At 50.1% G+C, this 24,936-nt stretch overlaps 1 protein-coding gene and 1 long non-coding RNA gene across 2 annotated transcripts in view; both read left to right on the top strand.

Annotated features, from left to right (window-relative positions):
* The first annotated feature begins 620 nt into the window (after positions 1-620).
* On the top strand, positions 621-8,889 carry LOC109286023 (uncharacterized). Its single transcript, XR_002093951.2, has 4 exons — positions 621-982; positions 1,973-2,052; positions 4,801-4,931; positions 7,293-8,889. It is a non-coding gene; the product is annotated as an uncharacterized LOC109286023 (long non-coding RNA).
* Positions 8,890-24,483: 15,594 nt separating this feature from the next.
* Positions 24,484-24,936, top strand: part of LDLRAP1 (low density lipoprotein receptor adaptor protein 1) — a 30,354-nt gene continuing 29,901 nt past the window's right edge. Inside the window, exon 1 of the mRNA XM_006276775.4 lies at positions 24,484-24,624. Within this exon, the coding sequence (XP_006276837.1) occupies positions 24,555-24,624 (70 nt within the window). The 5' untranslated portion in view covers positions 24,484-24,554. The remainder of the gene's footprint in view (positions 24,625-24,936) is intronic.

Below are 24,936 nucleotides of genomic sequence, written 5' to 3'. Positions count from 1 at the left end.
TGCTGCACCTACTAGAGGGTGAACAGCGTATTTTGGCCTTAAGGCCTGTGGATTCCTTGTTCTGACCCTGCAATTTGCAGCCCTCACCCCTGTTTGCTCATTATCTGGTCCCTCTCCGATTGCCTGGCTTCTGGGTTGTGCGTCTCATCTGCAGGGGTGGGCCTTTTGCCACTTGGAGGTCCTGCCGGAGAGGTTTGCACCCGCCCGTGTCCACATACGCTTGCTCCTTCTGCTGCCCTGTTATGAGCGCTGGGGAGGGCTGGACTGGTGGAAGAGGGGCTGTCGGCTTCTGCCTCTGCCATGTCACGGCTGCCAGAACGCCCCAGAAAAGTTCTTGCTTCTCATTCGTTAGCAGAAATGTTTTGTGTGACCCAGGTAAATCCCAGCGGTGGCTGTGCCACGCACTGCGAACACAGGGAGCGTGAATGGAAGTGGTGTATTAATTATTATGAAACAGCCCCGAGGAATAAATGCGGGTTGCCATGGAAGCGCGGGCAGTGACAATGTCACCTCGTTTTTAAGATCCGTTAAACATTCTGAACACAAATTACCTCTCTATAAAATCAAAACACCGAATGATCCTCACCCACTAGACAGGGGGGAGGAGGCTGCCACTTGCAGCCCCATGGGTAAAGCTCGCCTCCCTCAGATTTCGGAGATCAGCTTCACGCCGAGGTGAAAGGCAGGGAGTGGGAGACCTGTAGGAGGGTGACATCCACACCTGAGCCTCGAGACGAGCTATGGATTGGAATATTGATTGCTGCTTCTCTGCATCGGATACCAGGGCCGTGCAGCTTCCCGTGGCAGCACGACCCACGGGGGACACATGAGGGGTGTGGATGTCAGACCCTACAAGGGACTCGAGTCAGAGCAGCTGGGGGCTGGGCTGGTGGACGGACTGGAATCGACTTCAGGACTCTTGTCTGAGAGCAGAAGTGGAGGCGAGGGGTCACTGCGGGAATTAAGTGCTGACACCAAGGAGGTGAGAATCCCAAAGCTGGAAAAGCAGCAAAACACGCAAGGGGAACTGCCGGGAACTGGGAGCATCCCGGCCCTCTTGTAGCTGTGTCTACTCTTGGGACAAATGGTGAATTTTTAACAAACATTAGCTAACACATGCTGAATTCCTTGGGTAGACAAGGCAACTTGTAGTTCTAACACACGCTAGCTGGTGTGCATAAATCCGGAGGGAAAGCCTTTTACAGCTACATTTTGCCTTGTTCTACCCTAGGATTTTAACACATTAGATAATGAATGGTAAAAAAAAAAAAAAAAAAAATCTCTCCCCCTCCCACCCTCCCTCCGTCCGGCAAAGACCAAGACCCTTATGGCTGATTCTGCAGGACATGATTTATGCTGGAAAAATCATGCCCTTGGACTTAGTCTTTAAAGAAAAATCTGAAGAACTCTGAAGCCAGGGGGATGCCTTTCTTAGGACCCAGTCCCCTGGGGGCCCTTCAGCAAAAGTATTTCCATTGATTGCTAGGGGCTTTGAATAGAGCCGCCAGGGAATAACATGCTGAGCCCAACTCATTTTGCCTGCCTTACCTAGGATGGTGGAGTAGGTGTGGCAGGCTAGAAGCAGCCCCTGCTGTGCCAGGATTTGGTCTCTGTCTCTATACAGCTCCCAGCACAATGGGGCTCCTGCTCTTAGAAAGGTGATAGGTTCTAAACCCAAATTTTGGGAGAACAGGAATGCAGCATTGGGAAAAAAATTGCATTTGAAAAACTCACTCCTCTGAACACCTATGCAGGCCATTAAGAGTGTATTTTAACACAGCCTAACTAACACAGCCTCAGAATGATGCTTGCATCTGAGCTGACAAATTTTGATTCTAAGCTATCATTCTGACAGGTTAAAATTCAAACCTCTGCTGACATAGTTAAGTGACCTGCCACAATAGCCTCCATAAAGAAGAGCTATAATATTCCAACTGTTGAATCAAGCAATTTTGTATTTTTGTTCTTCCAGTGAAAGGAAGTAGTATCCATATGCATTAATAGCGTGATGAGGACTGGAGCCAGCAGGCAGCAGGCAGGCACGGATAAAAAGTAAGTGCTCTCCTTGGTTCATTTTAATTCCCTCTCTATCTTATCCTAAATGCTAAATCATCAGCCCCAAGAATAGCATTTGCAGTTATTAAAAGCATCCGTCAGTCCACTTTGCCACTGCAGCTGGTACTAACCTCAATCTGTCTGTCTCTTGCCCCTGCTGTTTTGAATCCCGCACCTCCAGCGTGATCAACAGGGGGTGCTGATTTAAGCCGGAGAGAGGCAGCTTGACGTTGGCTGTAGCAGAAAAGACCTACTGAGACTTTGAAACTCTATTCATAGCGGAGAAAAGAATGGAAAATTGATTTCTCAAAGCTGGCTCGAATCCCTTTACAGGGCTGTAGCCCCATCCAAAAGACAGCTCTAATACAGCCCGCCGGACTCTCATTGGCAGTGAATTTGACTTGCAGCAGCAAATGGTTATGTGTGTATTATTTTTTACGGGGTGCTGGACACGCTCGGCCAAAGCCTCAGCAAACAAGCTGCACTGACTGAATCCAGTGGTCCCCATGGCCGGTGTGAGCTTTGCCAGGGTAGCGTGCTGGTCGAGGACAAGGGCAAGCAGAGGGAGCACCAGACGGCTCAGGGGTGGGGAGATACTGATGCAATTGTTCTTGTCTGACTCTGCTCCTGGGGAAAGCAGACAGATGTGCAGTACCGAAACATCTGCCTCCCGCTGGAGAGAGCCGCTTGGGCTCTGTCAAGGCTCCCCTGCCACCTTCCTATTCTGTAATCTTTCCTCTGATCAGCAAACTTTTTCTAGCTCCCGGACCTCAGCATGACCTCCTCCTCCCCTTCTTGCCTGCCCGCCTTCTCCCAAAAGCTCCAGCATGTTACTTCCTAAGGCATGGGTGCCGAGGATATGGGGGCCAGAGAGCCCTGACCCTCCTCGGGAAGAGAGCTGTCACCTGAAATGTGCAAAACTTTCCACATGTCCATCATCTTAGCCTCCCCACCCCAGCAAAAATAAAAGTCAGAGCCTGTGTCCTGAGGTATTCAGCATTGGATCTAAATAATAGCAACGTCTGATACGCAGCATCTAGCCAAGACCATCCCTCCAGGTGATGCCACGTGGGGCTTCAAGCCATGAACCGAGAATGACGGAGGGAGCTCAGGTTGTCACTGGCAGGCGTCATCCTGTGGAGATACACAGTGCCTTTATTTCCCATTTGTGAGATATGTGAATGTGTTGAATCTGCACGTGTGAATCTCTAGTTACTTGCTGTTGAATCGGCTAATGCCAATGAATGGATAGCTTTACGTTACAGGTGCAATGTATTCTGTGCCTGCCAGTCTGGCAGTGCTCTCCCACGCTTGTGGCTGGAGTTAGTGATTTCTGGGTGCATTGCACCAATATAACACTAGTGACTTTGGCGCTTTAATGCCCCGGGTAGCTCAGAAAGCTGCTGTGAAGCTGAGATGTGAGGGTCCACACTAGACAGGCCCCACGAGCTCCTCTCTCCCGTTACGCTGCTGAAAGATGCAAGCTCGTAATCGCCTTAAGAGAACTGGCTGCCAGAAATATTAAAGCACGAGGGTGGGGGGGAAAGGGCACAGATGGCCAAAGATTGACAGAGCGCACAGCTCCCTGGCTGAGTGCCTGGGGGCACGGACATGAAAGCAATCGCTTTACAGACGCACAGGGGGGTTTTTATGATAGAGCAACTTCTAGTGGCTAATGACAAGATGGGAGCCATTTAACTGAACAGCAGGCAATACAGATTTTCCGGTACATTTTTGATGGATTTTTCAAATAATGAGGTTTATAAAAACTCCAGCAGTTTGAGTATTATAGAAAAAACCTTCTGGACTAGACCCTGCCACTTCTGGCATCTCTTCCTCTGATGCAGTAACAGCTGCTGAGAAGCAGTTTCTCTTGAGTGTCCAGGTGCCAGCAAAGTTTGCCATCCCAAAAACAAGCAGTTTTAATAGTCTGACTTGGCAATGGCTTCTCTGACCCTCAGCTGCTTTGGTGGATGACAGCGTCAATGATGCTGTGAGTCAGTCAAAGAATCATCTAGAAAATGAGGGTTGAAGGGACCTCAGGAGGTCACATCTAGTCCAACCCCCTGCTCAGACCAGGACCAGCCCCAGCTACATCATCCCAGCCTTTGTCTAACCTGGTTAAAAACCTCCAAGCATGGAGACTCCACAGCCTGTCTGGGTAACCCGTTCCAGTGCTTTACTACCCTCCTAGTGAGAGAGTTTTTCCACATATCCACCCTCAACTTCCCTTGCTGCAGCCTGAGCCCATTGCTCCTTGTCCTGCCATCTGCCCCCACTGAGAACAGCCCAGCTCCATCCTCTTTGCAGCCCCCCGGCAGGGAGTGCTCACAAGTTATGCAAGGCCAGGCTGGTTTTACCACTTGGGAGGAAAACCCATCCACAGTGAGGCGCTAGGAGCCTGCTCTGCTTTGCACTGGTGCTAAACCAGTGTGGAGCTGGAAGAGCGTCCTGGTCTCTTGCAGTGATTAAGAACTCCGTTTTCAGTAGCAAGTTTCCAAGCACTTCACAAGGTATTATGTACGTGTTGCAGGCAGGGAACCCTGGTGCAGGGAGGAGTGGCATGGCTTCATCCAACCGGCTCTTGAGAGGCCTGGAAATATAAAATATAAACCAGGACCCCAAGTCCCAAGCCAGTGCTTAAGCTGTCAGGCAATGCTGGCTCCATTTGGGACTTTCTCTGAGACTGGAGCTGTTAAACCGCGTGGACTCCAGGTATGTTTTGTTTTCCCCTTTCACTTTCAGGTGGCTACAGTCAGCTCTTCAGCTCGTGGCCAGCAGGTACCAGAACGGACCCCAGAGGTGGCTGCATGGCAGCGGCAGTCAGTATGACCATTAAAGCACTGTGGGATGTGAGGCATTTGCCAAAGCACATGGTGAGCTGTTATTATTGTTACGGCAGGGGTGAGAAACAGTACTCCCATGCACACCAGGCTTTGGGTGGTTTTTCCTGTGCTGTCTCCACAACCTGGTTCTACCTGAATTCACTTAACTTGTTCCAGGATAAGCAACACAGCACCAGCTGAGCATGGGGATGAGGTTATCTGTGTATACATACCCTGGTAACACATGCCTGCAGTGCCTAGCATGGTGGTCGGTTTGGGTTCAGGTGGGCTGGTTTCTTCTGCACAGTGCCAGTCCATTCCTCCTCCACTCTCCATGCTTCCTCAGTGGCTAAAGATGCCTTGGGAGGGCCAGAGCATAGGTGAAGCCCCCACTTCCAGATATGGTGCACGCTAAGTGTCTTTGTTTCCCATTGACAGTGCTTCACCACACACCAGGTGCACCTACATGTGCACTCTACTGCGGAGCTGCCCAATTAGCTCCACAGTAAAGCATCACCGTCTGCATGTGCAATTAGTAAACTAATTTACTCCGCTATAGGATTGTACTGCCAGACACAAGTGCTATCCTACAGCAGAGTAATGTACACTGTCACACATGTAGATGGTGACTGGGCTGGCTGGAGCATGGCCGAGGCTGCCTGCCAGGTAGCCCCACACCGTTGCACCTTCATGCCCCAGCCAGCCCCTCCGCAGCACGGTGAGCCATAGCGGAGCAGCCCTGGGCTGGCAGACTGACCCCCTGGGTCCTGTGCCAGCTGGTGCTGTGCCACCCTGGCTCAGCGTGCTATGATCCCAGGCTCACATATAAACACTGTGCCAGGGAGCAATAAACTCCAGTATGAACTGCACCAGGGTTTATTCAGTCAGGCTAACTGCACGTGTAGATTTGCCCCCTGACACCAAGGTAGAACAAGAGAGGAAAATATTCACTCTCATGCCCAACATAACAGTTCGCCTGCATTGATGCCCTTCTGCCAACCTGGTGGGAAATGAACCTAGTGAGGCTATGCATTAATGACACGTGATGCAACGAGAGCTTGAGAACTACTCAGTACAATCCCTTCCTTCTTCAACTGCTGGAGAAAACTAATGATGACAAAAGGTGCCCTTAAGAGTATTCACTTCCCTTAGGAATGCAGTTAAGGGCGCTGTGAAGAGCACTGATGTTATTAGCAGGATGGGGATGAGAACGCTTGTCAGCCTCGAGTGAAATAGATAGAAGATGTTTTATACAACAGGCAGCATTTAAATGCAAGGGACAATTTGAACTATTTTATGGGTAACGTCTCCGTAGTCAAGAAGCCACATTTTTAAAACTAAGTCAATCGGTGAATTTCTGACTCAGACTGCAGGTGAAGGAAAAGGGAGGCATTGTAAAGAGCAGCTTGCGAGCGAGGGTGTATTTAGCAGAACAACATTAACCCTTCACTGGCTTTCATTTGATTGAGGATCACGAGCCCTATGGTCCTTTCCTACCTCACGAGAGAAGGGTTTGATTCTCGGCCCCGCGTGGGGTGTGCGCCAGGGATCTGGTGCTGCTCAGAGGGCCAGATTTCAGATTGAATGCGATTGCACTCCACTGTGAGCTCTTAAAGATCTCATGGCAGGGAGGTGTTCCCCTCCTGCTTGATTACATTTGGCTTGCGTAAACTCACCCTCCTGCTTCAAATGATGACCATATTTCTTTTCACTTCCTTCCTGCCCTGAGTTGTCATGTACTGTTCTCTGTTCCAGCACAGAAGGGGCTCCATGTCACTTGGTGCTGGGTAAACTGCTGTCCTGAAACACTTTGGGATCTGGATGAAGGCTCACTGCTCCTTGCCCCATAATAAGTATCCCTTCCCTACAACTCCTTTCTGCCTTGATGCTCGTTAGAGCCGACTCAGTATATTTTACAGTGCAACTGAGCCATCAAGACATGCAGTTGCCAAAGCAGAGCCAGCCTGCAGGGTTATGGCTGTAACCTCAGCCTTCCTCTTCAGTCTCCTCCTCGCGGTTTGTCAGCCCTGAGTGCTACATCCTGCTTGCATCTGGATGGAAGCTTCTTGGGACAAGGATCACACCTTTCTATGGGTAAATTGCCCAGCACTGGAAATAAATCAGTGTTGCCATTTGATCCATGCCTCATTGCTGCTTCACAGCCCTCTTCCTGCAAAGGATAAGGCAACAAGCTGGTGCCTGAGAGAAGTTTTCAAAGTTGTAGGTGGGAGTTTGGGGGATTCCTCCATGAGCAATAGACTCCACTTTATGTCTTTGTAATTACCCCTTCCCTGGCTCCTCCAGGGTGCTCAGAAGAGTGGATCTTCAGCAGTAGGGGTTGGTGGGAACGTGGCATTGATTTGGGACAGTCCCTTCAGGCAGCTTTCATTCCCTGTCATTTTTTTCTCCTAGCCCTGAGTTCTGGGTTTCCATTGTTGGCAGCAAGATCAGAGAAGACACAGATGAAACGCCACGCAGCAAAGACCGGAGCCACAGTGATGGGAAGCAGCATGCAGCAGTTATGCCAAACCCCTCTGTACGGGCTCTCCCCTTGTCTCCCTGCCACTTCCTGCGAGATTAATGCCGGGAACGCACAGCAAACGCCCCAGCAGAAATAAATACTTCCCCCTCCAGCTGGGATTTCCAACAAGTTCTGCGGATACTTTCCTCTGTAGCAAAGCCAAGAGCTCCCAGGACATGGTGAGGGTGCCTTGTACTGTACAGCACTTCCAAACAGGAGGATTGCATGGATTTATGGGCACTCCAGGTAATATTTCTGCCACAGGGCTCGGAAGGAGAGAATTCAATCACATGGCATCTTATTTTCAGATGCTTCCGGTATCTTTTCCTGTGGCTGCTTTGCAGCAGCAACATCCACACTCTTCCTTCCTTGTACTTTAACACTTGGAGAGTCGCCTCGATTTCTTCAGCCTCGGACTGGCACATCCATCTTTCCTTTGTCTCTGGAGTCCTCTTTGGACAGTGCTGATGTTCTGAATACAGCAAGAGTCTCCCAAGTCAACCAGACACACAGCCTGGATCCACACTGTGCCTCAGAGTGGTTCTGTGAAAAGAGGCTTGGTGGGTAGCAGGTTGAACTGCGGATCCTGATTCAGCCCTGATTAGCAGGAAGGACTGTGAGTGTGAGAGTGGCACCCCAAAGCACAGGTGTTTTACCTGGGGATATGCACAAGTGCAAAGAGTCCAGTGGTTGGAAAAGGAGGGTGCAGCACAGGAGACTTTGACTTTGTTTCTCTCTGCCACTGACATCCTTGTATGACTCAAGTCACATCACTTTGGTTTGTAGGTGCAGAGGGAGGGTGACACCCGTTTCTGAAAAGCACTCTGAAAGGGCGCAGTCAAGCAGCGTCAGCATGGTTGGAAAGGAAAGCCTCAGAAGGCATCTGGTCAAGCATCTCAACAGCTACTGGTCCCTTGAACCTTGGAGTAGGAGGACACTCAGCACCACGCAGAGTCAGGTCACAACACCCCCTACCTGGGCCGTCTGTGGCAGAAATAGCTGGTTAACAAACCCCAGGCACAGCAGGATGCAACAACGGTGAAATGCACGGGTTCTTTTGCAGCTGGGGCCAATGCTGCGCCACCCTGGCCAGGAGAACTCGGGACACCGTGCCACCCCTCCCCGTGGCTCCGTGCAAAGCAGGAACAAGCAAACGATGCAAGTGACAATACTCATGGCGAAGAGCACGCTGGCTGGGGTCAACACCCTGGGTGAGCAGCACTTCCTCGGTCCTGCTGCGATTGTTAGCCTGAAGGTCCAGTCAGCCGTCCAGTGACCATGCAGGCTCCCCAGCAGTCGTATTTCTTTTTCCCATTCCAGCATCCAGACGTATGTATTGTGAGGCTTTTGCTTTCCCCTACCTGGACTGATATCCTCTTGTGTGTGCCAGCTTTCTGCCTGTGAGAGGGATGTGCTCAGGAGCAAAGGATTTTGCTTTGCTGTTGCTGTGACCAGGGGAAGGGAGCACTAATAAACGTCTAGAGGGCAGGCGTGTGCAGCGCATAATCAATATTTCATGCCATCCTCCTAAACAGACAGGCAGGCCGGGGGGTTTTGACAGCCCACAGAGGCCTTGCTATTGCTGAATTGCCTAACTCCCTGCCCCTGTCAAGCAGAAGAGGCACTCCCAGAAATAACAAATGGTTTTGCACCTCAGCGAGTGCTGGCAAAGTGTCCTGATGCAGAACATCAGGGTCTCCCTCTGGGTCAGAGCTTCACGCTGGGCCACGTGCAGAGGAGCTTTATGTAGCGGGGAGGGAGCTTGCTTTTGTTTTAATGCGGTGCCAGACCGAGAGCCCTGAAGAAGGGACCTCTCTGCACACACAAACAGCGTGAAAGCCACTGCCTCAGCTGTGCTTTTTGCCTCCAACCCCATCCCCACCCCTGGCTGTCACTGGGAAATCTCCCAAAGCTGCTGCCAGCTGGTAGAAATGATGGGAGCATGGTGTGGCCTGGGCACAGGCTATTTGCCACAGTCTCAGCCAGTTCTGTTCTGAGCTCGGTTGCTAGATCGATGGTGCAAACACCCAGCCGTCCCCGATGCTGTGCTGCTTTTAGAGAGAATTGTCCAAAGTGCCTGGTGTGGACGTGTTAGCCTTGCAATGGATGGCCTAGGTTTGAGAGGGAGAAGGAAACGTGTCTAATGCACTCCTTTGGCTTTTCTCCTGGGTCTGCCAAATAGAGGAGCATCTGGGGTCTAGTATGGAGGTCGTGTTTGTCCCGTGAGGCATGATCCGCCCCATTCATTTGACCCAAACCTGCAAAGAAAAGCCATTGCTTTTACTGCTGACCCAGAGCCAGTCTGAACCACTGACCCAGAGCAGCTTCAAAGCCATGAGCCAACCAGTCCTCCAGTCTCCCAAGGGGGGAAAATAATATGCACTGGTATACATACACGGCAACGTCAGCCCCAGAGGACAGGGGGGAGGCTTGTTTCTTATCCACCGTGGTTTCTGGATAGCGGGTCCCTGTCCAAAACCCTACAGTGTTAGGACTTGAAACAAAACCCCAGACATGTCCATACCTGTGTGTTGGCCTGCACTTCAGCTGGTTGTATAGGAAAGCTCCAGTGATTAGCTCCCTTTATCAAATACAATAGCCAAACGTTGCCTTTTCTCCGGCAGTGAATTGCCTCGTGAGATCTGCCATTTTCATGATGGTTCCCTGCAGGAGCTCTCTATTTAACTCTCCAGCGAAGGACAGGAGAAACTCGGCTCCCATGTGAATGCAGAGGGAACAAGACTTTTCCAAGGTGAAGTAAATTCTCTTATTCTGTAACATTTTTTCCCCCTGTGAGATCAAAAACTCTTCAAGGCAGGGACTGTCATTTTGTTCCTAGTCCTGGGGGAGTCCTGGTCTATGACTGGGGCTCAAAGCATGACTATGTCCCAAATAATGGTAGAACAGCCCCAGCAGAAAGGCAGGCTGATCACAAAAGACACATTCACTGCATGAACATTGGGGTTTCTGCAGGCACATTACTGCTACACCCAGAAAACTAGGGGCCAAGGAGCCTAACCAGGCCCTTGATCATACTGGTTGCATTTTTGCATGATTCTGGTTGCAAACACCTTGTGCGTGAAATTTGCCTCCAGGCTTTCAGAAGGCACTTGAGTGCATCTGGTCCTGAACATCACTTGGTCTGTTGTGCTTTTTAAATAGGCACTTGATCTCTGTGTTATAATCTAGGGAACCTGTGTGGGCTCCTTAAAGTAGCAAACTAACTGGTGCCTGAGTCACCATTGCCAATTTTCACGGTGTAAAGGAGACCCGTGCGACATCTGATGTTTTCTGTGAAGCCTGGAGGCACCTGAATTCTGTGAGAATCGCACCTTCGATTTGAAAGAAAAAAGTAAGTTTCTAGCCTTGCAGAGAAAAGGCTGATAATAACTTGAGTGCAATCTTGAAAGCTCCAAGGCGAACGAGTGGAAGTCAGATTGCATAATTTCCTGGGGCCTGCCACGTGACATTTCTAAATTCTTGAGCTCGCTTTCTGAATGGCCTTTCTTGTGAGACCTTGGAGGCTTGCAATTCAGTTCCTCCCTCTTAATGATGATTAACCAAGTGATGAAAATGCTGGATATTAGTAAGCAGTTTCCTGTCAGGGTGAGGTGGCTGATTGCCTGTGTATCCCCTCCACGGACAGTGGAATCAAATCCTGGAAGTGGAGAGGTAACCATATCAGTCTTTTTCTCTCCAGTCCTTTCCTCTGAGTCCCTCTTCACTCCTGGCCTCAGAAATGTGAACTGGCACTCGACAACGCTGGCAGTCCCACTACAGAATTTCTCTCTTGCATTAAGTCATGTCTCAATTTTCATCTGATTAATTAAAAGCTCTTGTAGCTGGGAGCTTTCCCCTTTTCATGAGCCCCTCTCCCTTGTTTTGTGCCCTCATGCTGTTCTCTTATTTTCACATGCAGACACGGCGGGGAGAAGGGAGGAGGAATGGAAATAGAGCTAGTAGGAGAAGTAATAGATTTTATAAATACCCAGGCAGCTGCTGCATACACTGCAGCAAAAATAATCTGCCTTCAGCAGATTAGGGATCACGCAGACAGCACAGCTGGAATTAGTTTGCAGGCAGTTGGTTCCAGGTGTGATGGGGGTGGGGGTCGGACAGGGCGGGGTGGATGGGACAGGGCGGTTCGTGACAGGCTCTTCCCATCCTTTCATGGAGTGCTTCCGCTGGCCTGTCCACAGGAGATGGCAGAGACCCCTGTGCACCAGTATGCAAACAGCTTGGGTTTGGAGCCAGCCAATTGAAAATGAAAGCCACAAATCAAAAATGCATTTGCTGCTGTGGCGGCCACAAGCTTGTTGGATTATATTATTATTATTATTCACGCACATAGCGCTGTAAATACCAGTGGGGCTTAACTCATGCATTCACTGCCCCAAAGAATCATTCACTGCCCCAAGTGGAATCGAGCCTCCCCTTCAAAAGCTCACAGGCTTGCAGGGACGGACCGTCTACAAGGATGCCTTTGCGGGGGATTGTCATCCTGCCAGGACAAGGTTCATGGCCCATGGAAAAGGCAAGGAGGTCTGCTGCAACTGGCACATCCCCCGGGAATCTTGGGCCTATAGGCTTTTGCAGAGCAGAGGGAATTTGCAAAAATGGCATCAAGGAGCGTTTTTGGTGTCCCCAGCTTGCGATAGGGGCAAGGCAAGGCAAGGCAAGGCAGGGACCTCTTCTTCCCAGGGCTCCTGTCTTACTCCCACTGAAGCCAATGGCAAAACTCCTACTGATTTGAATAAAGGTGTGATCAGGCCAAAGTCTGGACTTGCTCTTATTTATTGATTTTATGATGTATTATTGTATGATTGGGATCAGTGCACATGAAGCAAGCAGAGGGCACAGGCTTTTGCTTAAGGACAAGGAACTTTTTTCTTTAAAATGGCTAATGCTCAACTACCAATACCCCCTCAGTCTTGTTCATGCATCTCCTGGGAAGGTTCAAAGTCTATAGGTTTCCAAAAAACCACCCTTGATTCAGTGGGAGGACGGACAGAATCATGTCCAGTGTGTGTGTGTCAGAAACCAGATGACCCCTCCCACACCTGGATTGGGTAATGATTTAAAAAATATTGCAGCTTCTGGGGGAAGTATTAGAGACCCGGAGGTATGCTGGGTGCTGCCGTCTGGCCAGGGGCTGGTAATCTAGCAAGACTAGGAACAGGGGTATCAGTCACGCCTAGCTCGGAGCAGCAATACTGAAGCCCCCCGAGTGGCAATTTATGGGTTAGAAGCTCACAAGGGAACAGTAGCTATCGTGACCTCCTGTATGCCGCAGGCCCGGGGCTCCCTTGAGCCAGTGCCCCGTCAAACTGAGACTCACCTTCCTAGAAAAAACACCCGGTCCTGATTTAAGTTTTCCCAGTGCTGGAGAATCCATCTCAGCCCCTGATAGACTGTTCTAGTGGTAAATTACCCTCACCATTAAAAAAATTGCACCTTATTTTGAGCCTGAATTTGCTGAGCTTCAACTACAAGCCATTCAATCTTGTTATTGCTTTGTCTGCTAGATTGAAGAGCCCTCTATTATCAAATCTCTTCCTGCATGGAGTGCAGGCCATCTTCCCAGGGATGTCTTCACAAGCAGAATTTACTGTTGCAACCATACACTAACTCTGAAGTCACTGGGGCTGCCCCAGGGTGAGAGAAGGGGAATTTGACTCCTTACCATTGAGGGTGTCTGCTTCTAGAGCTCCTCTCACCTAAGGATCCCAGAGTACTTAGAAACCATGAGTTAATTTTGCTTGGAAATGACCAGGGAGGATTTTTTCCAGAAGGGGATATGCAAAGGGCCTGATTTAAAAAAATGCTTAGTCCCCTTTTTGTGTTCAGCTAGAAAGAGAAGTGCTCAACATTTCTGCAAACTGAGCCTGGAGAGGAATAATGACCAGATTTTTCAAAAGCACTCACCGCCCAGCTGCTCCTGCCCACGTTCTTGTATTCCCCACACCAGGAGTCCCAAAAGCACCATTTCAAGTCCCCTCGAATTTAAAAAGGAAAGAGAAAAATTCAGTTATTTCTTGCCAGGCCACATTTTCAACTCTGAAGACTAAAACCTTCAACCTTTTATGTATGAAAGCTGGGAGATTTTACTAATGACCTGATTCCAGGAGCAGAGGGCTCAAGTCTTCTGAAGGCCTCTAAAAGGCCTGAAGACAGGGGCGTTAGCAACAATGACATTCACAAAGCGACCCCATGTCAGAGCTTGGGGCAGAATAGGAGGCTGCTCTGTTGCTTCCCATTCTGCTATTGTGACCCAAATGCTATGCTTTCTTCTGGGCTTATTCTGCTGCTTTCTTTGCTGTAATTCTACCCTCAGAGCCCACCCGGACCTCTCCTTGGCTGTGGGGGGAAACTTTTTAATTGGCTCTAAATCCCTAATAAAGCTTAATGGCCCGTTTTGGGGGTTGGACAGCCCAGCCCCTTTGCAAAGAAGAAAGCACGTCTCCCCAAGAGCACAGCCCGGCATTCCTGAGCCTGCCCGGCATAGCCTGGCTGTCAGGAGCGCTCCCAGTGCACAAAGCAAGCAACAATCTGGGCTGCAGGGTAAGGAGATTACTAGGATTAGAACAAGATGAAAAGGGATGTTTACGATTATTATTAGCTTCCAAGTCTTCACAGCGAGAGCAGCAAGTCACTGTCCATCTGTTGTGCTCCGTCCACGCAGCCTCAACGGTTTTGTTCCTGATTTGTGTGTTAAATCGGATGTTCTGGTACAACCTGAACATCAGCAGCGGCAGAATTTGATGTTATGATGATAAACTGCTGAATCCAATGGAATCAGTTGGGGAAGGGTTGAAGAGGGAGGATTGGGGGGAGTGTGACAGGGAATATTCTCCTGGAAGTATTAATTCAACGCGAGAAAGGAGAGAGGCAGTATCACAGAGTTGTTTTTTTTAAGGAAGAAATGAAAAATGCTTATAATTAAGAACACATTAAATAGAAGTGGGTGTTAATATTAGAATGAGCAGCCATGACTTTTTCCGCTATTCAAATTAATTCCATCAGTATTTGCATTGTAAATTCATTGCATTTTCCAGGTTGTCTCTACCTTGGCAATGGAATTATGCTCTGAGCTAACGCGTCAGTAAAAGAGGCAGGGTTAGGGAAACGGACTCTGCTTGAATCTTGTGTTCAGTACATGAGATGAGGATTTTTTTTTTAATTAACAGTCAATTTTGCAAACCCTGTCATGAGAAGTCCTTGTTCGTGCATCTTGTTCTAGTTAATGGGGCTGTTTGTTAGGGAAGGGTTGCCAGTGAGGGTAAGGCATGCAGCAACAGGCTCTGTGCTTGTCCTTTTTTTCCCCACCCAGGACCTGAATTCACCACTGCTTCAGTCTCAGTGTATTAAATTATTTCTCCAGTATCATTAAACAACTCAGCTGGGTTTGGGATGCCACTCAGTTCTGCCCTGTCCAGACACATTTCAAGAGGCTGTTCGTGTGCTAAAGGTTTGCAACTGGCCCAGTAAAACTTTTTGGTAATTAGAAAGTTCCCTGAAAAATGCTTTATCTGTTTGTCTGCATCTTTTCAAACGTGAGTCAAATTTGGGAAGTTTTCTTAAGCAGCTGATGTTGACATTTTCAAAATGCAGCACCTTGATTTCTGTCTGGGAATGGAGTTTGCACTTCAAAATGGACTTTAGCATTTATTTCTTGGCAGCAGAATAGGCAGAGTTAAACAGTGTCCCAAGAAAATTAAGCCACAATCCAAGTGGGAACTGGGAGGAGAGAGCGTTCCCAGGATGAGCAGCGTGTGGGAGATGTTAAAGTTGGCAGTGGAGACGAGCTGATCTCGTCTGAGGGCGACTCCTACGCGAGACAAATGTGTAAAAGTAAAATGGGAAACCCCACTGCTTTTTGCACCCTGTCCCTTCTTCTGTCTTCCTCCGTTAAGGTCCTGATCTGTTGCCTACCACAGACTTCCCTCAACTTCAGTGGAGCTGTTGGATCAGGTCCTTAAAAATTAATTGCTTGTGAAAGCTCTCAGCCATGATTACAAGAGAATCAGAGGTTTGATCCCCTTTGGGCGTGGGAATGTGTTGAAGATCCTACTGGTCTTTAAGCATGAAAAGGATCCACCCCAGAGACTAGAGCAGCCATTATTTGCTCTAACAGCTCACGCGGAGTGTCCCGTTATTTATCTTTGCCGTATGACATTTCTCCGGACCTCCTAGATGCTGCTGTCCTTGGCACTGGTATCATCTGCAGTGACTCCACCACCTTCAGGACAGCGAATCCAGTTTTGTACCAATGCATCTGGGATCAAAATCTCGTTCTTCATTTAACTTCAGTTCACACCATTATAACTAGCCAGCGACAGAAAAAATGGCGGAGAGGCCCCTGTCCTACTCTCCCTCCTTAGATGAAATGTCTATTGAAAACCACATCAGCCATATTCCCTTTTAATTGTATCAGTGCCCCATGCCAGGACAAATTGGGCTCTGAGGTTTAGACTGAGTAAAAGCTTTGACAGCAAGGAGTGGCCGAGGAGGCTGGACCACTGAGGAATTTGACCCATGATCTCCATGAGATCCAGGCAAATCGTTCTTTCTTTTTTACCAAATAATAAGTTTGCCATAAATGAAGTATTGAGAGAAACTTCCTATTCGTGAATTCAGCTTGAACACATCTGGCTGCAAAAATATGGGGGAAAGATATTAAAAGTGTTGAAACATGTTGTTTCAATACTTTCAACATGAAATGTTGTGCTTTAGGAAAGCCGACATTTTCCATATTGACATCTTCTAAACCAAGCTTCTCACAGTTGTGTTCTAAAAGGGCATGTTTCGTGTGTAAAAATTGATCCGCGTGAAAAGAACAAAAGGTGAAAACAAAAGGCTTGAATAACCCCAAACAGAATATATTATTTCAGGTTGAATAAAACATTTCAGGCTGACTCTAAATGAAGGGGGTTGGCTTTGCTGTTTCTACGTTTCACCAAAAAATAAACTACAGGGGGGAAATGTCTGGTCCAGTACGACACAACCAGTTTCCCTCATTTTTTTGGTTCAGTGGCCATTTCCCACTAGCTCCAAGCCAAGGCCACAACAGGTCTAAAGGTCACCTGCGGACTTGCTGCTAGCATTGCTGCACCGTTGGCTTTCAGCGCAGCACACGGCAATGGTCCTGCAGAGAGTGGCAGAAGACGTGCCGACTGCATTGGAGCAACAGGGAGATAATCTGTGACCAGCCCCTCAGTCCGGAGAGCTGAGATGGCCAAGGGGGCACCATGTGGTCCATGTCAGGATTAAGCCGTCACCAAAAATAACACAGCACTAATGTGTTAAGTCTCCTTGGCGCGAGCAGAGGTGTTGTCGGTGGGTGCTGGGGATGATGTTGCCACTTCCTATCTTTGGAAGTAAGTTTGCTGCCCACTGGATGCCAGATCAGATTTCTCCAGCATGTGACAATATTTGCAGCTGTCAGGCAGGAGGCGGAAGATGCTGGAGGTGTGATCCGCAGCTTAGGTGTTTATTGCCAACAAAATAACAAGGGCAAGCTTTTAAAAAGTTGTGTCTGCGGTGGCTAGATGTGCAGTGGTGGACAGGGAGCGCTGCGGGGAGTATATCCTTGGACACAGTGAGTGTGCATGTGTGTGCTGGGTGTGACAGAAAGCGTGTGTATTTGGGTAGGTGTAAAGAGCACGGATGTGTTGCTTAGCGCACATCCTTCGGCTGATGGGAGCGTGTGGAAGAAGGCGCGTGTGTGATTGCGGCGGTGTGGGGAGGGTGTGTGTGTAAAGTTCCCTCCTACCTCCTCCCCTCCTAGCAGTGCTGTGTGGCATTCATGTCCTTTGCAGAAAAGTGTGCTGGAGGCCTGGGCTCACTCTATGTCCTACCACGTGGCCCCATTAGCCTGGGCAGCCTGGCCACGTTCCAGCTGGGGCATAGTGATTGCCTTCGGCTTGATCCTGCCGTGCTCTGGTTGACCAGACGCCCACAGCCTCTGTGGGAGCATGCGGAAGCCCTGCAGCGCTTTAGCAATCACCGCTGCCGCGCCATCACCCGCTGGTGGAAAGTCGGAGAGCCTGGACCAGGTGTCACCTGCCAGAGGGAGCAGGGATGGAAGACAGGAGTCGTGGGCTCCACACACTTGCTGTGGACAGCCTTGGCAAGTCACTCTGCCTTTGTGACTCAGTTTCCCCATCTGTAAAATAGGACGGATATGCTGCCTTTTTGGTGGGGGGACCCTTTGTGGTGTATAGATTTGGAAGTGCAGATTGTTTTTCTGAGGGCCACCGGGGATGCAGAACAGTCTCATTTGCTTGGTGGCATTGCTGGTGACCAGTGCTTCAACGTACAGCTTCACTGGCAAGCAAAGACATTCCCAATGACCCCCACGGACAGGGCCCAGTCCAAGTCTGGCTTCCAGGGGTTGTGCTATTACTAAGCCATTGGTTCAGTCAGTAAATTCTGCAGAGCATTTTGCATGGATGAGATCACAACCCATGTGGAACATAAAGCTAGATCGGGCCTCTCAGACCACTGAGTCCCTGCCTTCACAGGCCAGCACGTGTCCAAATGGACCCAGATGTGTGATAAGTGTAGCAACAATATGAGATCGTTACAACAAACACAACCCCCCCCCCCCCCCGGGAAAATCAGGTGTTGTGCATTTGTACCATATTTTTATACTATGTATTTCTGTAATGCCATCTCTCTGTGGAGCTCCAAGCATGTTAATTAATTGATTAACAACATTTAATTAACTAAGCCTCCCAACACTCCCACATGGTTGATATCATAGTTATGCAGCAGGAAGGCAAGCTGAGACATGGATACTTCAGGAATTGCCCAAGGCCCCTTCATAAATCAGTATCAAGAATCCTCCCTTTTAGTCCTGGGATCCAAACCAGAGGCTCTCGGCCCGCCAGGGACCAACAAATCATCCCAGAATCATAGAAGAGGAGGGCTGGCAGAGCTCTGCGAAGGTCCCGTCTAGTCCAGCCCCTTAGTTAAGGCAGGATCATCCCTGATTAAAGCATTCATCTCAGCTAAAGGGGCCGTGATGCCCTGTCCCTTCCTGTATGGCAAACCAGAAGGAGGGAGCTGGGAGGGACTGGTCCCAATTTGGGAAAAACAGTAAGGATAGATAAGGTGAGAACCACTGACCTAAAACCGGGGACAAGTTACATCAAAAAGGGGGGAAGCGCCGGTGTATGCATTTCTGCTGGGTTGTTTTCTGCCTGTGCCAAGGTGTTCTGCACATCCCCAGAACAACCTATTTTAAGTCCATTAACTGAATGGTTCTCTTGCAGCCAGGTGTAACGACGCGAGCACTGGAAGAAGGATGAACCCACTTTTCTGGCTGATCAAGCTGAGAACAAGGAGGAGATTGATGGGAAGGGCCCCAGCACTAGAAGTGACCTCCTTAGCACAGCTTGCAGAATCAAGATCAAAGATGCAAAATGAGCTGCGAGGCCCAGGGACTTCAATGGCAAACACCTGCAAATCCAGACTCTGTCCTGTGTATGGAGAACATCCCTTAGTCCAGGGGGAGCCAACCTTTTTTGGCAGGTGAGCCACAAATCAGGCCCACACCATTCCTGCGTGTCACGCTCATCCCTTTCCCATCCTTGATCTGCTGCTCTGCTTTCTGCTCCCTGCCCCGTGCTCCTTGCCCAATCTGGTGTTTTGCTTTCTGCTTCTTGTCCTGTCTGGCACCGCACTGCCTCTCCCCTCCCTGATCTGCCATGTGCCATGCACAGAGCCTGCCTGTGCCACTTTGGGTACCCGGGCCACATGTTGGCCACCCCTTGCTTAGACTGAATGACTCCATTATTGTTCCACTATCAATGCAGTCTTTTATCTTTGATTCGTGAGGGATTGGAATAACGAACACCCCCAGCAGTGCAGATTATTTCCTTCCTTGAATCTGTCTTAAAATTGAGAGCCTTTAAATATATATATAACTCACATCTCTTATTTTATATACATTAGAACCACTTTGTGCCTACTGTGGGACTTCTTGGTCGTCTCCATGTGCACGCCGTGGCCTGCCAAAAATTCTAGACAAAATGGGATGCAGATCTTTGTCCTCCAGAAGCATCCTGCCATCTGAGCTGAAGAAGAATCTTGCTTGGTTGGTAGCAATATAAGGCCTGGGACACACACACGAGCAGTTCTGACGGCAAGCCGTAGAGGGCAATGGTGCATTTATTCGTATCAGCCAGTTCAGGACAGTTGTTTCATCATTATTTCACGCAGCGCAATCACATTGCTTACTTCTCCTTTTAGAGAATCTGAATGGAAGAGGGGTTTTTCTTCGGCAAAGAGGAATAGGAATCAAGAGTTCATTACCGGAGCTGTCGCAGTGGCTTGTTCTGGCTACGGCTCCCTGAAAGCACCTGCCTGTTTGCCTGGTGCTGGCAATGTGATCTTGCTGAATGAGCTCCATGTGAGCTAGCTTGGGGCTGGATGCAGTAAAGCTGGTTTAGCATCGGGCCCAACAAATGTGCCTCTTCTCAGCAGCTCTCCTGCTTCTGGTACTCAGGCTAGCTTGTTTCAAATGCCTCTGGGTATCTCGGCACAGCGCTGCATCCTGAGAGCAGCTGTGACCAATAATGTAAAACCAGACTTAGCTGCCCTGTGCTGCCCTTTGGTGAAACCCTGTTAGGTGGGGTGAGAAGAGACAATGATCATGGAAGTTTGCAAAAGGATGTCATGTGAAAGACCCTGAGCAAAGTATTGTTCCCAGGACCACGTGCTTTGGCCAGTGCTGTCATCTGTGGAGCTCCAGAGAGAAGGGGCCGAATAGGCTGAAGGGACACACGTGCACCAAGCTACAACTGGAACAAACTGGCTATGCTTGACCTATGTTGTTAGCACCAGGTAGGTGATATCTGGCCAAGCTGGCCTCCTCCAAGCAATGGAAGTGACCACACAGGCCTCTTCTGCAGGCTATTTATGGTACATTGTGAGGCAGCAGTAAAATGACTACAAGTCCTGATTGTACAGCCCTGGGAATAGGCTAAATCCTCTCTGCTGCTTAATCGCCGGAGCTAACACTAATAGGGACTTTAAACAGACTTGGAACCGTGGTCAATTGCAATGATTTACGGCCAAAAGACACTGATTAGAGAGAATTTGTATTTGCTAATATATTCAGCCCTAATCATGCATCAAAAGAACCACCAACGTCAGCAAGCAACAGCGGGCGCTTTTCTGCTGGGCAGGGGGTAACACAAAGATCTGGTCTGTCCCCAGGCCTTTTCAACAAGCAGAACTGATCACAAGAAAAGCCCTGGAGGGCTCTGGAAAGTGGAAGGAAGTGGGATTTCCGGTGGTAGCTCCTGCTTCATCAGCCTCACATACATCGATGACATGACACTCTTTGCTCCAACCACTTCTGTAATACGATGAATGCTGAAGTCAGTGAAGAAACAGAGACTCCCCCTAAATATGGCAAAAATGGAATGCCTGTATTCTGATTCTGTCTGACAGAAACAGGATGGAAGTGAACATCACGGTTAAGAGTCACGTTATAGAGGCAGCTGCTGAATTCATTGGGGATCACGTACCTCCAGCCCCAGACTTTGTTCTAAAGAAATGGTGTGAAGACTGGGACTGATTCCCTGGAGCCCCTTGTGAAAGCTTGGGAAAATGGTTGCATATCAAAATGTATAGAGGCTTGACTAGCAAAATGCTTCATTCTTCCCACAGCAACTTCTGGAGAATAATTCTGGGACATCGAGCAGTGACAGACACCCGATGCTTTGGCGTGGTGGGGCTGGCGCGGACACTTGCATGTTTCCCGAGTGGAAAAGAAGGAGACTGGTTAGATTAGAAACGTCATTGGAGAGAAGCAGATTCTGCTGCTGGAAGTCCATAGGCACCACGATGCATGTTTTGATCGCCTCGAGTGTGGAGATGGAAATAACCTGCAGAGTGTAAGTACGGCAGTCATGGTGGTGGGTCACTGGAGAAGAGGGTGATGGCTTGGGGGGAGATGAACAGATGATGTGTGGCTGCTCACCTTAAGATGATCTTCCAAGCGCTTAAAGGTTGTGATGGACTGGATCGTAAGGGCTTCAGGGCATTCAGCTATGAGATAGCATCGGTATTCAGAGGTGAATGGGCTGGGGTGCCCAGAGATCGCAAGTTGAGGCCACAGCAGGGCCCTGTCAGATTTGAATGAAATGGGTGAATTCTGCTATAATCCTTGTCATGCAAGGACATAAAAAAGGAAAGGAAAGAGGTGAATAAGTGGATTTAACTTGAGGTCCCCCATGTGGGAAGACCCATCCACTTGTGGATCTCGGTAATGGAGAGGGCCCTGGGGTTCTGGTGCCGTGGCCTAGGCGTAGAGCTGGGCTTTTCAGACCTCTGCAGCCCTGCATTTTTCAGGATGACACTAATCATCTTTCACCATTACAAGGATATTTTAAACTTAAATTATTACTTTCAGGTCGGCTGGTTTGGATGGCACGGCCACGCAGGAGACCTTGATTTGATTACTAGTCTTTATCACTCAGGCTGCTGTCATGCTGTCATGGTCTCTCACTGCTGTGACACTTGAAGAAATATGTCCTGGTACTCCCACATGGTAATATCATCCAAGACAGTACATTCAGCAAAGTCAGGGGAAAACATTGACACTGAGGGCAGGTAGTTCACAGGGAAAAATCAGCAGGGGGGTGACACGGTGCAGCTGGAGCTTATGCACATCACACCAGCCTGCAAAAAAATAGCTGCGTGCAGACAGATCATCAAAACCCCGGCGTGTTCAGGAATGCACGCTGCGCACCTTGAAGTGAGCTATAAAGGTCGACAATGTGCATGAGGAGCTGGCAGGGGGGAGACTGCAGAGCAGTGGGAATGCGGCATGTGTGAGGGTGCCGCATGCAAGACGGGACCGGGCCTGGGCACCCTAATGACCAGTGACTGGCTTGTGAAATTGCTACTGGGGAGATGAGGGGAAGGAAGTCGTGTGAACGTGTTGAAACTGCACCTGCACATGTTGATATATTTAGCTAATGATGGTGCAAAACACAGCAAACTGTAGAGAAGGGGGGAAAGGAATCACCGGTGTATTTAATGCCTGCCATGTGGATTTATCAGGCTAGCTTGTCATTGAATGACAGGCAGAGATGGGCAAATCTGAAGCACTCCAGCAAAACGCATGCTGCGATGTGGGACTTGGCTCAGCCAGTGATTCATCAAAACATGTTAGCATGTGCCTGACATCCCTGGACTTCAAGGAGGCTTAAGCGAGCGCTTGAAGTCAAAGCATCTGGTTAAGCCCTTGGTTGAACAGGGATGGACTGAGGCATGTGTTTAAATGTTACCCCGTGTCACGGCCTCCTTTTGCAGACACCTCTCAGCCGATGCAATTATGCACTTACAACATGATTATGCCTTTGATTATTTACCAGCTTCATTAGCCAGCCCCCTCTTTCCTTTGACACCGTTTTTTTTCAAATGTCCTGATTCGGATGTTAGACTGTAGTCATTGCACTTAAAGGGGTACTGTCGGGTTAAAATTTAGACACTATATATTTTGGTAAAAAAATGATGAGTAATAGCATCTAGTTATTTGGTTAGATTAGGCACCTTAGATTCCTAACCCTCACAGGGTCCCTTGTACGTAACGCATTTGTCCGGGTTGGTGCTGTTTGCCCCGTTCATGCATTTCACTCAGGCGAGACAAGGACGATTGCTTAGTTTTACTTCAGACCCGTTTCCCGTTCTGGTTCTCCCTGTAGTGAGTCAATGCTGGGGGTTGCAAACAGCTCAGTTAAAAAAGCAGTGTTCAATGAAATGAAAGCATCCCTATTAATAGCAGGCTTTGCAAGCCATTATTTCCCACACATTTGGGGTCTAACCTCCTTGCTAATTTCCTTTCCTTTCAACCTGGCAGCAAGGTCAGTCATTTAAAGCAGGCATGTGGCCAGACTGAAATGGAGAGAGCGACAGACACGCAGAGGAACCAAGGTGCCTCCTTGTTCAGTGCGGTGATAAAACATTGCACAGAATCGTTTTGCACCACATTTGAGCTTTAAGGGAAGCTTGAAAAGAAGAACGTGTTCTTCCCATGCCCTTTGAACACCCCAACAGTCTTTTGATGTTGGTTCGTGCTTGATTTCCGTGCACGTTAACGAAGGGGCGGCGAGCGTGCAGCGTCTGTGACTTCCAGCTCAAGCGCCCCGGCGCTCTCGAGATGCAAATTCTTCCCGCGATGGTGAATCGAGCTTGGGCCCTGACGCAGGACGGGGAGGTGACGAGTGAGACGGCGGCTGACAGCCTAACTTGGACCTGAAGGAATTCGTGGGGCAAACTCGTTAGGGGAGATCAGCAGCAAATAGGAAAGGCCCTATTCCCCCCAGCAGCACCTGGGGTGACGAGGAACAATGACCAGAAGCTGCCGGAGAATAGGTTCAGGCTGGAGATTAGGAGGCACTATTTCACCATTAGGGCGGCTAGGATCTGGAACCAACTTCCCAGGGAAGTGGTCTTCGCTCCTACCTTGGGTAAATTCAAAAAGAGGTTGGATGAACACCTGTCTGGTGTCGTGTGATCCCAGCGTGTGCTCCGGCCAGTGGCCGGGGGTCAGACTAGACGACCCCTAACCACTATGAGACTCATGCCGAAGCGATGGCAGCAGATACCACTGGCGCGTGGTTAACTGAGATCCGAGGGCCCCGGGCTGGAAGGGGATGCCCTTGTGCCCAGGTCAGGGTGTTTTGAAGCCTCGCTGGAAGCACTGGGTGCCGGGGGCGGTGGCTGGCTGCGCCAACGCTCCTATTTGTGCACCCACTTAGCGGTGCCAGTGCTCCCGCTGGGACCGACGCCGGGGGAGCTTGCCCCTCACTCGGGGTCCGAGCGGGCTCGGGAAGGGATCGGCCCCTTGGCCCTGGGCAGATGGGTGCAGACGGGGGGATCCGTACCCGGGCTGGGATGCCCCGGCAACATTTCCCGGGCGGCAGGTTGGGTGCGGCGTGGTTTGCGCGGGGCTGGCGCGACGCCGAGCGGGGGCCCCGGCCGGCCCCGGGGCTCCTGCGGCAGGAGCTGCGGCCGCGGCTGGAGCCCGGCGGGGCGGGGATTTGCGGCGGCAATCGCCTCCCACTTCCCCGACGCGATCAGCCCTCGCCCGGCCGGGCCGGGCCGGGCCCGCAAACTTCGCCGGAGTTTGGGGCATGGAGGCGCTGCGCTCGGCCGGGCGGGCCATCATCCGCAGCCCCAGCCTGGCCAAGCCCCGGCACAAGAGTGAGTGCGTGCGGGGCCCGGGGCGGGCGCGGGGCCCGGAGCGGAAAGCAGAGCGGCAGGTCGGGCAGGGGAAGTGCAATAGAGGAGCCCCCGGGAGGGCGCAGGGCCTCGTCTGCAAAAAGCCTGTCTGCCCCCGGATGAGTCGGTGGGCATCTGGGGACGTGTGTCCGGCTTGTGGCGAGCGGAGCTGTGACCGGCCTCCCCCTCTCCTTGCGCCCCGCACTGCCGGGGTGTTTGCCAGGGAGAGGTGGCGGGAGGCTGGCACCGTCCCTGGGTAGTGCGTGGCAGGCGAGCACCTGGGCTCAGGGAGGC

The sequence above is a fragment of the Alligator mississippiensis genome, chromosome 6, assembly GCF_030867095.1.
Source record: "Alligator mississippiensis isolate rAllMis1 chromosome 6, rAllMis1, whole genome shotgun sequence".
NCBI classification, from domain to species: Eukaryota; Metazoa; Chordata; order Crocodylia; family Alligatoridae; genus Alligator; species Alligator mississippiensis.
This window is presented reverse-complemented; position numbering and strand designations above follow the sequence as displayed.